Below are 16,776 nucleotides of genomic sequence, written 5' to 3'. Positions count from 1 at the left end.
TCTGTTGTTCTGTAGAGATTTGCTACCTAAACTTGGGACCTGATGTTTGCTGAATAGTTTTACGCAACAAGGTGAATCATTGTCAGCTTGCTGCAAACCACATGCAACAAAATTATTACTTGTCGACGAGATAGTAATGGTGAGGGGTGGTTGGGAAGTGATGTTGCTAGGCTCTCCTAAATCGAGGTTTACTAAAGTTTGACAGGGGCTGCGGTTTTCGTATATTTATCAAGTTTTCATATCAATCTCTTAAAACTACTTTTTGACAAGCACAGTGTTATAAGTGACTATCAATTTGGTTTCCGTGAGGGCTGTAGTACCACCCATGCCGTGCTTGATATCATGACATCTGCTATGGATGACCTAGAGAACAATAAAATTAATTGTAATGTTTTTCTTGACTTATCGAAAGCTTTCGATACTGTAAATCATTCTATTTTGCTAACCAAACTGTCCATGTATGGTATTCGTGGTGTTGCTGGTAAATTACTGACTAGCTACTTGTGGCAGCGAAGTCAATATGTCAAATTAGATTCCACAACTTCACAATATCTCCCAATATCTTGCGGAGTTCCACAGGGCTCAATTTTGGGGCCTTTACTTTTTATAATCTATGTTAATGATCTAAATAATGCTACCAATAGTGACACCAGAATGTTTGCTGATGACACGTGTATTGCTAAAAGCCACCACTGCCCTCATATTCTTCAAATTCTCATAAATAATGAAATAAGCAAAGTGGATGCCTGGATGAGAGCAAATAAATTGACTGTAAATTATTCTAAATCGACCTGTATGCTTTCTCACCAAAAAAATATAAGTAAAGCTTTCCATGTATCTTTTGGTGATAAAATGTTAATTGAAGTGTCATGCATGAAATATCTTGGGATAATTATTGACAACAAATTTAAATGGCATGCTCATACTGAATATCTATATAGCAAGTTATCAAGAGTGACTGGGATTATGTTCAAACTTAGACACTATTTGACATTGCATGCTTTAAAAATCATTTACTATTCATTATTTCATTCTTGTATTCTGTATGGTATCGTAACTTGGGGTTGTTGTGACAAAACCAGTCTTAACAAATTACAGCTAATCCAAAATAAAGCAATTCGAGCCATCTGCGGGGTGCCACGCTGGGTAAATTTGAGTAGTTATTACAAAATCCTTGGTATTCTTAGAAAAAAAGATCTATATTTTTATGAAATGGGAAGGCTCATGTATCAAGCGGTAAATAGCACTGCCCCTCGCGTAATACAACAATATTTTGTTACAACAAAAAATGCACATACATATGGTACTCGTTCATCTCGAAAGGGAGGATTATTTGTACCACGATTTTCATCCTCGCGGGCCCAAAATTCCATAAAGTACCAGGGTGTGAGAATTTGGAACGATATTAACGAAAACCTAAAGGAAATTCCCAGTTTTAGTGTTTTTTCCAAGAAGTATTTCCAGTCTTTTCTGTATAAGTACTTATTTTGTGTGATATAAAACTAAACGCTTTTTCTTGCCGCTTAAAAAAATTGCAGAAAAAAAAATTAAAGAAAAAAAATCAAAGCAACATCACATCAACATTATGACATGTACTCATATAACAGGAAAATAACAATTTGCATTGGGTGTCATATTGGCAATCACCTATTGATCATAACTTTGATAAAAATCCCAAACACTATGGGTGGTGTGTAAACGTGATCACTATGAGGTAGTGATGAAAAAAGGCTTCAAGAAAAAAATCAAAGCAACATCACATCAACATCATGACATGTACTCATATAACAGGAAAATAACTATTTGCATTGGGTGTGATATTGGCAATCACCTATTGATCATAACTTTGATAAAAATCCCAAACACTATGGGTGGTGTGTAAACGTGATCACTATGAGGTAGGTAGTGATGAAAAAAGGCTTCAAGAAAAAAATCAAAGCAACATCACATCAACATCATGACATGTACTCATATAACAGGAAAATAACTATTTGCATTGGGTGTGATATTGGCAATCACCTATTGATCATAACTTTGATAAAAATCCCAAACACTATGGGTGGTGTGTAAACGTGATCACTATGAGGTAGTGATGAAAAAAGGCTTCAAGAAAAAATAATCAAAGCAGCATCACATCAACACATATTATACTCATGTAATAGGAATCTAACTATTTGTATTCGGTGTCATATTGGCAATTACGCAAGCAACACAAATTGCATGTGCTTGCAGAAAAAAATTAAATTATGATTTTTGCAAATTGCTCCATATAGCATTATGGCTCTTGATTCATAACTTCGATAAAAATCCCATAACAGCTTTGATACAATCTTCTGATGTCCACCTTTCAACGAGTCTCTCACATTCATCTTTGTTGACTTTATGAAGCATTTCTCTTTCACAATCTCTAGCGAGTCGCTTCGAATAAACGAGTGACTGAATAAAGAAAAAAATAAAAATAAAATCAGGACAGAGAAGTTACATTTAATTGTCATTTCATGATTGTATGGACTAGAACTGCTTCAAAGCCCCATCGGCATCTGCTGGCGTGTAATGTAACACGACTAATATATCAATCCCAGCATCATATGTAGTTATGTTTAACAGGATGAATTCAAAAATATTGCTACTGTACACTGTCATATGGATTTCAAATAATCAAAAGATTCAAAATTTCATCTTTGCAAGGTTTATCATTGTTAATTAAAATTGAAATCAAACCCCACGTCCACCATCCCACCCAGGGACAAATAGGATAGTCAATGACGAATTAGAATGATTTTAGTCCTTTCAAAGTAGTAGCCATTCATGCTTAAAAGTTATGATTTATACACAATGAAGAGATATTATAAGTGTCTAAATTTGATTAGTCACTAACCTTTATAGGTAGTTTTACCATTTTTTCAATCTCTTTTCTTACATCTTCTTGGAAATTTGCATTGGGAAAAACTTTGGTCACCAAATTTAAACGCTCAGCCTCAGAAGCAGTGTATGTTTCATTGAATAGTAGCAGTGTGCATGCCTGTAAATAACAATTAATATTGATTCTAAAAGTCTGTGTATTACAATATAATTATAATGTGTGAGAATAATCAGTTACATATGACAAGGTTGTATGGACGAAAAATTTATCCCGGAGAGGAGGAAAGTCGATAAAACAGCTTAATCATATGGCTAACCACCACAACACAGAATGGCTTTAAAACATATCTTGAAAATAATACAGGACGATTCAAAGAAATAGGATTATTAAATTTCTTAATTACTTTTACGAAAATATATATAACACTTGAATTTCTGTTAGTGTTTTTTTGACTGGATTGTACCCAAAAGTTTCACTAATCTAAGACACTTCACACAAAAGTTATTTTCTCTATAGATTCTTAAGTCTAGAATATGTTCCAAATGACCAGAGTTTTGTTCTTTTTGGTCACCGTGAACAAAACATATATGTTAGTTATTAAAAGAAAAACCTTAGCATGACCCATTAGCTTTGGAAATATGTAGGAAGAACAGGCTTCAGGACTTTGTCCAATCTTGGAAAATGGAGTTTGAAAAGTTGCTACATCGCTTGCATAGACAGCATCAAATAATCCTAACTGCGTCACTGGAATTCCAATAGCTGGTCCATTTACTGCGGCAATCAGAGGTTTAGGAAAATCGATATAGGCAGCCACATATCGTCTGTAAGCAAAAAAAAGAATTTTCCTTGATATACAAGAAAGTAGATATATTCAGAACAAACCAAATACTTAAATATATTTGACATTGTATATATTCCATACTGTAGAACGTTGTAATCAGTACTCTTCCCCCACACTTGAATACACTTTATATGAATAATAGGTGACCGTACATTTGAACCCACGTACATTTGAACCCATGTGTATATCCACGGGTTCAATCTATATGCGGGTGCTAAAACCCATGGGTTAGGGTTAGTATGGGATCAACTATCCAAAAAACAAAAAAAATTCCATAGGTGCAATAGCATACAGGTGCAATTGTCATGGGTTCAAATGTACGTGGGTTCAAATGTAATGGAACCGAATAATATAATAAACAAATTAGAATATGGCATTTCAGGATGAAGAGAGGGTTGAAATATCAATACCGGTTAACGAGCAGCGATACCTCTGAATTTGAAATAATTCAATCCACAAGAATACGATCCTATGCAATTAGCATCCGATCCGCGATGCCATCATAGTTAAGTCTAACACTTTGGCCACTAGGCTACCTCCCCCACTTTTCTGCAAAAAAATGAATGATTCTTACTCTAATAACACTGCTGAATCCATAGCTACTTGTTTCATATTGGCAGGAGTAATTCCGGCAAAGTTTTTCAAGTCGTTACCACTGCAGAAATATTTTCCAGCACCAGTTAACACGACAATAGACACAGAATCATCATTTGCTGCATCAGAGAGAATTTCAATCAGTCCTTCATACATCTTGGAAGAAAGATGAAAAAGTAAATATACAAAAAGATAAGTGAACTAGTATATGCTTGGACAATTAATCCATGAACATATGGATGAAATCAAATTTTTGTGACTGGTCAAGTCAGTATGCTATGGTGATTTATCCAGAATATGAAATCATAGCTATAAACGAGGCTGTAATGATAATCTATGATCAAAGTAACCAAGGCTCAATTGTAAAAACACGAAATAAACCAAGATACATTTCAATTATCTTACATCAACAGTTATTGCATTGTATCGTTCAGGTCTATTCATCGTTACAGTCATAATTTGATTTTCAGTTTTGACCAATAACACACCGGATCCATAAACTTTTGCATCAGTTTCTGTTTCTTGTTGTGGTTCGGCATCTACAGAACTTCCTTCAGCCTTTGCTAATTCAGAAACCAGATCAATGTAGTTCTGCTTTGCATCATCCTAAATTACAGTTTATAATTGCAAATAGAAGCAAAATTTGACTATAAACAAGTCTTTTCTTGTAGACAATTGAGGGCACTCCAGAAGTGTGTGTACCAATATGGAGTTGACTAATTTTGTTCGCCAACTTTACATCAAGTGTAACGAAACGGAAGCCTATGGGCAGGGGGTATATTCACTTGGCTAACACAGACAGTCCTCGAACTGATGGAACTAAAAAAAAAAGGAAAATCGGAATAAAATTATGGCCTAACTCTAACCTGGTACAAACACTAAGGGCAGTACCGGATTGTGGGATATCTGATGGTTAGCACATTGTGCTGCATATCAAGAACATGCTTGCCATCAGATTGCATATGTGCATAGATTAATAGTTTCGAATCGCATGGATAGGCATGTGCAAAAAAGACTGCTCTTGTGGGCCATTTAAAGTTTTAAAAGAAATTTTGGGACCCTCGAAACCTTTAGTAAAAACTTCGGGCATCATAAGTATTTTTTAATATAAATATAAACAATACAGTAAAGAGAAACAATACAGTAAAGAGGTCAATGGCCAACCTAATCCTTGTGTCTGTCCATCAGTTTGTCAAATTGTACTTTCATACCTTGATTCAACTTATTGCGTAAATCCCCTCTAGTAAGTCAGTCAGTAGGTTATTTTATCACATGCAGATAGTACAAATTGTACAAACAGAATTAATAAAAAATAAAAAAAATGCATTTCAGTGTGAAGGGAGACGTGATAAACGCTCCATTTTCAATTTGTAATCCATTGTAGGCCCAATGAAAACATTGGTTTTAAAAATTCTTAAGGCATCAAAAGGAAGGAGACGAAAGACCACATTGAGAATCACTATCAGATTAGTCCATGTATATGGAACAATGACTGTTTGGAATTATCCCTATAACCGGACTCCCAAACTGGACTCTTGCATCAGGATAACCATAACTTCTATGCTATCCGAGTTTGCTACATTCAGTCTCTTAAACATGGCCTTTTCTATAAGATTCAAACATGTGAAACCGGCATAAATCTATATATTAGCACAATAATAATTTGGATGTCACCACTTCTATTAAGTTAGAAAACTGAAGTTAGAAATATTACCTTCGACATGTCACCCAAATCTGTCCACGCTGACCACTTGTATTGCCCAACAAAATTTAAAGCTCCTGGTTTGTCTGTTGTGTTTTTTCCTACTGTTGCCTTAAACAATGCAATAACAAAATATTTCTTAGTTATATACAAGACTGGAGAGTGAGACAAAACTGAACAACTTACTAATAAAGAAATTTGAAGAAACTAATAAAGAAATTTTGAAATATAATGTTTCATAAATGATTTGTTGATGATATTTGTTTCGAAAATATAGTAACATAATTTGTAACACATTCAACTGTTTAAAATTCAGTCACATTATGAAAAAGTATTTATGATATTCATTAAATTATTGTTTATCACGACTTCGATTACACTTAGACAAATGTCTAATGAATTGTCAAACAATGGGGCGCGCCCCACAATAAGGGCGTAGACGATTTGAGTGGGCATGAAGATAATTAAAAATGAAAATATTCGTTATATTTGATCTTGCCTGCCTTATTTTGGATATTTACATTTCTTCATTGGTGACATTTCTTTATTATGTACACATATTATCAATGTGTTTTCTGAATAAAATATACCTTCACTTTACTATTTTTCATTTGTAGCTTATTGTCAGCTAGTTATTTTTTAGGTGGGGCGTGGGACTTGACAAATTCTAAAAAAGGGGTGCGGGTTAAAAAGTTTTTGAACCCCTATTTTGGGGGATTCAAAAGATAATAGATTAGAATAACAGTATTAAAAACATGATATTTAATCTTTAACAAGAAACAATTCAAACCTGTTTGAACAAAGCATATATTTTGAGTTTTGTTTCATTTCCAGGATCATTACTGAAAGAGTTTAGTTGTTGTTTGGCAGTCTCAAATTTTGCATCAACAGAGCTTGATTGCAGATACTTAGATGAAGACAGAGTACGAACAACCATTTTGTTCTGTCTGTAATAAAATGCTCCAGCATAATCTCTTAACCAATAGGGCTGGGAATTTTAGTGAAAACATTTTAACCGTAGCTAGCGTCGTGATAAGTTGGAAGTTATGCTTGTTACGTCACAGTGATTTCGCAACCATCAGTGCGTGTAATCAGTACAATATATTCAGACCGGAAACTTCTGAACTTCTCATTGTCGAATTTTCATAATCAGCAATACTTACTTTTTTCTTACATTTTCATGGTGCTTACCAATTGAGTTAGTGATATTTTTTTAAATTAAACGCCACAGGAGATTTACCGTATTTGCAGTGAACTAATAATTTTCGAGGAAATTGTACACTAACGGTGATTATTACCTGCGATGTCAGTTAAAGGTCAAAATAAATTGTAACCGTTAACCGATCAATCATTCCCAGTCCTATTACCCAGTGAAGTAATTTGGTGGGGGTTACAAGTTGTCGATTTCAAGCTGACTAAGTGGACCATACAAGTTTTTAATGTTTTTTTTTTTTGCAAGGTTCTTAATATGTGCCTTTCCACTCCGAATAAGGCTTTACGGTAGGCCGATACGGTAAGTTGACACATAAATATACCAGTGGACGCCTGGTATTGTCTACGATGACCCCTGATTTAAAATCTCACTGTTCTATTTTTCAACATAAATTTCAACTCTTCTTTATCTATAATTGTATTCTGATTAAACTATTTTATTGTGCATATAGACATGAAAAAATGTGCAATATTTCATTCCGTCCAATGTCCATTTATGTTATGGTAATTTCCTAAATGCATTTGCACTTGGTAATGCATAACCCTTCCGACAATTTAATGTTGTTACATAGAAAATACCAAGGCTTTTTTAATATACAGCACAAAATAGTATCAAGCTTGTGGTGAGTTCATGCAAAATTGATGATGCATTTGACCTATGGTTTACATTGCCTATACACCAATAAATACAGGTCTTTGAATAAATAAACATGAGTTTATTCCGTGCCAGAGTTAAAAATACCTTGAAGAAGTTGGCCAAATGTGTTACAATTTAAATATTGACAATCTAATATTGTGATATCACACAACAATTTTTTTGCTGCCATATTCAATAACACTTTTAATATTAACAATTCGATATTGAAGTGACAAATTTTTGAACAATGAAACATTTAAGAAGTGAAAAAATATTCCGGTAAAAACTTGAACATACTCATACAATTTCTTGTGGGCGCAATGACCGAGTGCAGCAGTGGCGATTTGCCCTGTACACCCCGAAAACTAACAAAATTGCGTTAAATATAACCAAAATATGATCAAATATTTAACATATATATTGTATATTTTATTGTTTCTTATTTTAAATGTGTATATGAATCAATACATTCATTTTACCTTTCTATGTCGGTTACTTCCTGTTACTTAGTGTCTACTTCCATTGTTACGTAACAATAGAGGTAGACACTACTGCAATTTGCGAGCTGCAGTTAATTTATATTCTAAACAGAGTTAAGCAAACACGAGTGATATTTTTTAGTATTTCAAAGGAAAATCAGGCGAAGATGAGTTGATCTTATACCTTGGATCTACATGTTTACAAACAAGTAGGCTACACATTCATAAGATTTGGTTTATTTGTAGGGAACAATTTTTTTTGATGTAAGTGCCGTGAGTCTCTTTTCCTGATAATTTGGCGCTGCACAAACAAAAAAATTGTGAACTGTTAGCCTAGTGGTTAAAGCATTAAAACTTGATTACTATAATGGCACCGCAGGTTAAAATCCCATGCCCACACTAGGGTGGAATAAACTAGTTACCGTAGGCAATGCCGAACCAGTAAGATTTCGGTCTTTTCAAACTATACTAGTGTATAACCTAACAGTGGCTGCCCATACACATGAATACATTGTATTAAAAACATATATATGCTTCATTATTATTAATTAATACATATACCACAGTTCTGCTTGTCATATTATTTTCAAAGTAGAATCTGCAAAGATTAAAGCTTACCTGATAAATATACTTCTTCCAATGCAGGATAAAGCCATAACCTTGTTGGACAATAAGTAGCTGAAATCCTTGCTTCACAGGTCACAAGAAATGAACAGGCAAACTCTTATATTTATATCATTTTAAAGCATTGAGAAAAAGAGAAAAGAATATGGAGTAAAAAAAAGTTAATAATGTACTGTAAATGATTTGTACTCGCAAGGAATGTCACAATCCTAATATTCAGTGCAAAAAAACACTTGGTTACATTACATGGCTTATAAATCGTACATCTTAAATAATCAAAGCATACATAGGCATGGTTTGACCACATTAACGTAATGTTGGAACATTGTGGTCATCAAAAAACAAAAGAATATATAGGATATGTTTGCTTAATAGGTGAGCCAAGCAAACAAAGTGGGCAGCATCGCAAATAAGTAAACATTCTGTAAGCCGCTATGCTACATCGCGGCAAGATGCTAGCTTGAACATGACAAAAAAGACATACCGGTAAAACAAAAGGTAGTCGACTTAAGACAGGAATGTCCGAAATGAATCGAATAAATTCAAAATTGGTAATATTTGATATTGTTGATCCTTGATTCAAGGAATAATTTAGAACTGAAAGCCACTATGCTACGTCTCCGCGAGATGCAAGCTTGAGCATGACAAAACATAAGGTAGTTGACTTAAGGCAGGGATGTACGAATGACTAGAATAAATTCAAAATTGGTTATATTTGATATTGATAGTGTTTGATTTAAGGAATAATTCAAAACACTTTCATTTTGATACTTGACACGTATCAACGAAAAAAAAAAAATTAATTGACACCTAAAAAAAGAGAATATCAATCAAAACAATGTTATCTGTACCATTATGCATTATCAAATACAATTTTTGTAAATTTAAAATGGTTTGTTTGTTTAAATTTCTCTGCTGAAGATAAGACTCATTTTTCTTGGTCAAATCTATTATATCCAAATGTATTCGAAATTCTATAGTAATTCATTCAATTTTGACCAAACTTATTACAAACCCTTTTAAATAAGTAGTGGGCTCATTTAGAGACATCACATTGAAAATTGAGAAGTATCGAAAACTTGGTGAGCTACGTGCTAATGTATGTGTGTATGCATATCAATTTTTCAAAACAGAAGGTTCTGATCAAAGGTCAATCACAAAAAATCATCAACATTTAATTATAAAGCACAAAATATAAAAAATATTCAAAAATTTCAAGCATTCAACTCAAGCGTTTTATACATTTAAATGCAAATACAGCAATTAGTCATTTGAATATTATTATTATTTTAGTCAATTGTTTGCCATGAGTAAATCTCACAAAATGGACAACACAAACCATTTCTTTATCAATAATATGCAGCGTTTATTTTGAATACAGAATGTTTTTTGGGTAATTTTAAAAAACAAAATTTCAATGAGTTTCTTCAATAATAAAAAATTCCCAGATTTTGAATACAACACACAATAAGAGTAACAGCCAAAATTTGCTCACATAGTTACAAAGAATACACAGACTTAGATATAAAATGACTACAAAAGTATACTAAACTGCTTAACCTAATCCTTATAATGATTCTGCATGAAAGATATGAATTAACGTCAAATACAAAATCATATGGATTGACATATAGAGGTAATCACAGTGACAACTGACAATCAATCAATAAGTAGTAGTTGTTAGTAGGAGGTATAAAAAGTTAATTCAAGTTGTTCAAGTTTATTTCAGTGGAAAATAACAACCAACAGTGGTTACATTTTTATAAAGTGTTTTACAAGTGGGATCAATTTCAGCCGAGTAAAAACTTAAAATTAGGACTTCGAGTTGGGAGTTTCGAAAACTCAAAATAAATTAAATTGACTGAACATTCCTATTAAAAGCCTATCAAAGAAGGCTTTTATACGCCAAGTTTTTATTACCAAATTTGATTTTTTCTGGAGTTAGAACAAAAGTCGTAGTCAAAATTTAAATCAGCCTGCAGATGAGAGTCGACATTTTTTTCAAAACAGAGTCAGGTGTCAATTGGATATTTTTCTCAAGACTCTCCAAAGCCATGTTTCAAACAAGACACAATAATGATGAACAGTGATATCGAAGTAAATAATTCAAAAAAGGGCGCTTTCGTACCATAAGTGTGCACAACCTGCTAACCCTAACGTGGTACACATACTATGTTCAGGTTGTGCGCCTTTTTTAGTACGAATACTACGGGAACACCCAAAAAAGGGCGATTCAAAAAGTATGGAAATGGATGGAATGAGAGAATAATAATTAACAGCCAAGTCTAGCTAGCTTGCTGAGCGGCGCAATGGCTTAGCTGTTATAGTGCTGAACTTAACTGCATTGGTATCACTAATTACATATCTTGCTGAGGTTCAAATCCCATGCTTCCCCACCTCAACCAATGTGTAATTAATTGGGTAAGCAATAGTGGCACTTTAGATGTTCTTGGATATCAATGGCTGCTTATACAGGACCTTGTTCAGTGCAAAAGGCATGAATAAGCATAGTATGAAATATATCTGCAAGCAACATTACTTGGTTTACCTAGTGGTTATGATTTATAAATCGGTTTGTACCAAATGTGCCACAATGAATTCAGCTGAATTCATCAGGATAAAACTTCATCTACGCCTATGATTACATAGTATATTGACATTACATGTCATGGTTTCACAGGATTAATGTGTGAACAGTTGCACAGCATATAATACAAAAGATCGATTATAAATTTGTAAATTACTGATTTCTCAAATAAATAAACAAGACAATACAAAAGATAATAATGAAAGAAATGGAACTAGCGAGAGAGCCATTCGCAGGCTACCAATACCCAAGTCAATGGCAAGTTCGGGCGAGTGCAGGAATTATGTTGGAATGTTTCGCTACTGACCAGTTTTGTAATATATACAGTAATACAACACTTAGTTAGTTGATTTGAATTTAAAACAATTCGGATAAAATTATTATTCTTTGATTAAACATTTTTTCTGAGTCTCCTCTTTGACCATCGCAAACAGTTTATCTGAATACTCTCGCAAAAGAGACAATACTGGTGAACTGTTCATATCAATATTATCGAAATCTTTTTCTCGAACAGTTCCTAACTGTAGTTGGTTTATTCTATCTTGTAACGATATAAATGCGTTAGATAAATGTTTTCTGGCTACATCATTGGAATCCACATTATCACATTCGTTTGATATTTTCTGATACATAGATTCCGCTCGGCCAAATGCAGTAAAAAGACTGTTAACAACATCATTGCAATCCTCTGTAGCAGAATCAGGACATTCATTTGCTACTTTTTCATGATCATCTAGTGGATGACAAACACTGGTCGTTTCAGATTCAACCTTTTTCGGACTCCGTCTTTCTTCCAAACTATTGTATGAATTTCGTAATGGCAAAGATGACGGAACTGCTCTTGGTTTTTTCTTTGAAAGATTTTCTATAAAGTTAGCAAAAGCTGGAGGAATAGCTGGAGCTGGTGTACTTGTGCAAATAAAATCAGGATCATTTGATTGTGGATTTTTAATAGGAGATATATCACCATTACTTTGAGTCTGAGCACCACACGCCTTGTTACTTTCATCAAGCATGTTATGATTATGACCCTCTGGTTCCAGCACTTCCATTTTCTCACTGGGGTCTTCATTTCCCTTTACTTCAGTCTGCACTATATTTTGTTTTTCATCCAGTTTAGTATCGCTGCATTTACTGTTATTTGGCTGAGATATTTCAGTGTTCCCATTTTCCGATTCGGTTATATTTTCTGTTGGCTCGGAAGGCTGGCTGTCCATAATGATATGATTCTGATCATCAGGGCCAAGTGCTGTAGGATCCTCGTTATCACAATCCTCAGGTGAATCTGCACAAATATCTTCCCATTCCATGACAGTTCGTGGAGTATCAAGAAGAGAAACCTCATTATATTGATTTTGCAATCTGCTGGCCCATTTTCCACCAGGTGCTTTTCCTTTGATTATTTTGTCTTTTTTACCTGTGAGCCAAGTAGGTAATGACATGTCCATATCTATTTCAATAGTACTTGTAACTTCATCTGGTTCATTATCATTTTCATCAGTATCGGATTCACCATTATCAGCACCATCTGGTTTCATTAAACAGTCAGATTGAAAAGGCTCAATAGATTTTGAATTACCAAAATATGCTGTTACATTCACTTCGTTCTCTTCTGAAATAGGATCCCCAATATCATTCTGTAAACATCCTTGAACATCAGAATGAGAAGTAGAGTCTTCAATAATTTGAGCACATCGATTGAGTTTCCAAATAAACATACAACTATCAGCTGATGTTGTAACCAGGGTTTTATCAGAGCAGTTACTGATAAAAGCAAGCGCAGTGCAAATTTCAGAATGGCCACTGAGTTCGAACAAAAATTCTCCTGTTTGGTAGTTTAGGACATATATGAATTTATCGGAACATGAAATAGCAACAATCATCCCATCTTTGTCTGCAATAACTCGCAACACAGTAGAAACCGATTCAGGGCCCCGTATCAAGCGCCTGGCTTTTCCACATCCAATGTCATATTCCCTTAAATTTGCTCCACAAGCGACTAAAACAGTATCGTTAATTATAGTCATATCATGCATGGAATGCTTTTCAACAATATGCTGATCGCGTGTGATTTCAACACGGCCTTCTTCATTTATAACAGTACAAAAATATAAAGACTTGTCCACTCCACATGATATCAATCGTAATTTATCATTCAAATGAATAAATTTAACAGCAGTAACAGCTGCAGAATGATCACTTATTGTGTATGTAGGTGCATTGTTCGAATCGAGAATATATATGCAACGGTCTCTGCTTGCCGATGCTAACATTTTATCCGACGGATCATAGGTAAGGCTTAGAAGATCTGTTGCATGCATTTCTACTTTTGTTACTTGAGTAAGTTTCATAGAATCATCGAGTTGATAAATATGGATAAATCCACCCCTGTCACCAACAGCTAAGTATTGGGAATCATGAGAAACACACAATGTTCTTATACCAACTTTGCTAGGTTTAATGTTGGAGCCATTATTAGATACAGTGCTCGAGTTGACTAAAATATTACTTTTCATTACACATGCATCATCATCTGTGAGATTCCACATTTTAACAGTGGCATCATTCGAGCATGAATAAAACAATGAACTGCTGTCTGTAGATGGGGACGGTATCTCTTTGATATCCCATATACATTCGGAATGAAAATGACATGATGAAAACTCCACAGGACTATTGAAATCTAAAACATCCCATACACGTATAATGTGATTTGTATCAACACAATGAACCCACATATTTTGACTGTCCATACTAACAACGACAATGTCATGCAGGTCAGTTTCAGACTCAGAACAGCTAAATGAATTTAAAAACTGGAGATCAGCTGATGAATGTAATAAAATAATACCATCATTACATCCACACACAATGGTACCATTGACAACTGACATGCAAAACGCTGCACTGGCTTGTAGTTGAATTGAATTCTCCAATGTACGTTTTTCATTGAACTGACATAACATCCCAGTACGAGTGAGTGAATATGTATAAAGACTATCACAACCGACTCCACAGGCAACATCGCAAAATAAGTGATTTCGAACCGTTCCTAAAATCCCAGAACGTCCTTTTAGTGGCACTGTTTCAGTCTCTGGAGTGTTCGTTTGCTCTATATACCAAAATTTTACATGACGATTTCCAGCAGTCACAAAATAGCTACTATCTTCTGCAAAAGCAAGCGATCTAACTTTAACCGAAACTTTATTTGAAGCGGCGAGAACATTTTTTTTCCAGTTCCAAACATTGATCACATTATCATGCTGATATCCAATAGAAACAATGTATTCAGAATTAGGTGAAAAAGAAACGCAAGAGATGCCAAACTTATGAGATTGAAACGAGGCTATCTGACTTTTTTCAGATACTGAAAATACTCTGACGCATGGCAGATGACCGAGCTCACCGGTCACAACATATTGTCCATCCAATGAAAACTTGATACAAGTTAAGCTTTTATGACCAGGATTAAAAATGTAAAACTGTTTATTTGATCGAATTCGAGCAATAACAATTACACTTCCAGCTGGATAAGCTACATTGCCTGTTGCTTCATTACAAGCAAATGCACAATTCTGTCTCACAGTCAAACCAAGAACTTTCGATAACTGTGAACTGTATTGTTCTGAGAGTGGTTTGGTTCGTCTTTTGTACTGACGCCCTTGAAAACTTTTCTTTCTTCTCAGTTGAGCAGGTAGATCAGTAGAACGATTAGATTTGTCCCCCATTTTCCAACTTTAATATCTCATCATTTTATCAAATTTTATATCCTATTCCAACTAGAAGAGTATACAGCATTCCAACAACAACAATTCCAATCTGGATCTATAGATTTTTATTGAAATATTCTCATTGTGTGATTAATTACGTATACTGCTATAGCACCTGTATAGAAGAAATATTATACTATGTATATCAAGTTATCAACCATTGCAAGAGTCAACCGGGAACATCAATATTAGGGATTAATTATCGGTACTAGAACATATTCAAAAATCAGTATTTTTAAGAAAATGTAACTTTTTTTAAGCAAGAATCACAATATAACTGCTATGCAGTAGAGCATAGGCCTTTTAAATTTATATTCCGAGGAGAGGAAAGCTGTTAAGATGGCTTGATCATGGGCTTTTCCTGTCCATGTCGGATATGGGAATAATTAATGAGGTATTTGTTTCAGATGCATGGTGGAGGATGGTATAACCAACCAACAGATATGTGAACCACCCTGGAATGGAAAGGAGTCCATCAATCTCTTCAGACATACCAGTAATTGTCCCCTACATGAATTAACCTGTGAACCAATGTAGGGTAATCAGAGGCACAATAGCCATTGTTTTTTAATGCTCAATGAGGTGGAGCCCAACTGTTTGAATGAAATTAGCTTGGTATAATACAACACAGTAGATAGCATAGCAAAACTCACTGAACAAAATAAACATTTCTACCAATCCAGATGTAAAAAACATTCTATCCATATACAACTGTACAATGGCAAAGCTATAGCAAGCCATAAAACAAGACCAGTCTACTTATTCATAATACAAATTAAGTAATTTAAATATTTTTCAACAAGAGACATGACAAAATTTCAATCTGTCAATGAGAAAACCACATTCCAGAGAACAAAAGGTTTATTACAGAGATACCCAATCCCACAAATCAACACAATGGTATGTTGTCAGTGTACAGTTACAACAATCTTTATTTGAATTTGTCTTAAAATCAATAATGATAACAATGTTTGTTAATACCTAATATCCTATGTGGTCATTGGAATTTTTCCCAAGAAATTAAGTGTTGTTAGTTGTTATTAATATTTTACAGTCTTGAAAGGTTGATATTGTATGAAATACAATGTTCCCAAGCCCGATTAGTGAGTAATTCATTGTATTTTTTCACTTATATTTATGTATTATTACAATGCTCACAAATTTTAAAACCTGATTTGAGTTTTTCATTCTTCATGATACTTCGTTTGGTAATACTTTTATGTTGCACGTTTAAAATTAAATCGCATCTAAACTTTCTCTGATAATAGCTTTCTTGACTTCATGCCCTGTGTGTTGGTCAAGGTTATTGTAATATTTATGTATGCTGGTAGAGTTTGAAATACAGTAAGTAATTATCTTTAACATTATAAACAAGCCCGGACGACTTTCTTTGCAGCATAATGGGGAATTTTTCTTTTTACAAATAACAAAAGTAATAAAATCCATATTTTATAGTGAGAGATTAAG

The 16,776-nt window shown here is 34.0% G+C and overlaps 2 protein-coding genes across 2 annotated transcripts; both read right to left on the bottom strand.

Annotated features, from left to right (window-relative positions):
- Nucleotides 1-657: 657 nt before the first annotated feature.
- Nucleotides 658-9,105, bottom strand: LOC120329262 (enoyl-CoA delta isomerase 2-like). The gene is made up of 8 exons (XM_039395823.2): nt 8,947-9,105; nt 6,791-6,947; nt 6,013-6,111; nt 4,704-4,904; nt 4,279-4,454; nt 3,474-3,684; nt 2,879-3,022; nt 658-2,436 (listed from the first exon to the last, which is right to left on the bottom strand). The coding sequence occupies exons 1-8, from the start codon at nt 8,982-8,984 to the stop codon at nt 2,290-2,292; spliced, it is 1,173 nt and encodes a 390-aa protein (XP_039251757.2). The 5' UTR covers nt 8,985-9,105; the 3' UTR covers nt 658-2,289.
- On the bottom strand, nt 9,051-15,420 carry LOC120329261 (mitogen-activated protein kinase-binding protein 1-like). The gene has a single exon (XM_039395822.2). The coding sequence runs from the start codon at nt 15,265-15,267 to the stop codon at nt 11,920-11,922; it is 3,348 nt and encodes a 1,115-aa protein (XP_039251756.2). The 5' UTR covers nt 15,268-15,420; the 3' UTR covers nt 9,051-11,919.
- Between the last annotated feature and the right edge of the window lie 1,356 nt (nt 15,421-16,776).

This window comes from Styela clava, chromosome 12 (genome assembly GCF_964204865.1).
Source record: "Styela clava chromosome 12, kaStyClav1.hap1.2, whole genome shotgun sequence".
Classification (NCBI taxonomy): domain Eukaryota; kingdom Metazoa; phylum Chordata; class Ascidiacea; order Stolidobranchia; family Styelidae; genus Styela; species Styela clava.
Note: the sequence above shows the minus strand (reverse complement) of the source record. Positions and strands in the feature narration are given on the sequence as shown.

Excerpts from the sequence above, each read along its gene's own strand:
- LOC120329262 (XM_039395823.2), bottom strand. The coding sequence starts at position 8,984 with ATGGCTTTATCCTGCATTGGAAGAAGTATATTTATCAG. Across the intron at positions 6,948-8,946 it reads GGAAGAAGTATATTTATCAG|ACAGAACAAAATGGTTGTTC; the intron begins GTAAGCTTTAAT and ends ATTTTATTACAG. Across the intron at positions 2,437-2,878 it reads TGGTAAAACTACCTATAAAG|TCACTCGTTTATTCGAAGCG; the intron begins GTTAGTGACTAA and ends TTCTTTATTCAG.
- LOC120329261 (XM_039395822.2), bottom strand. The coding sequence starts at position 15,267 with ATGGGGGACAAATCTAATCGTTCTACTGATCTACCTGCTCAACTGAGA.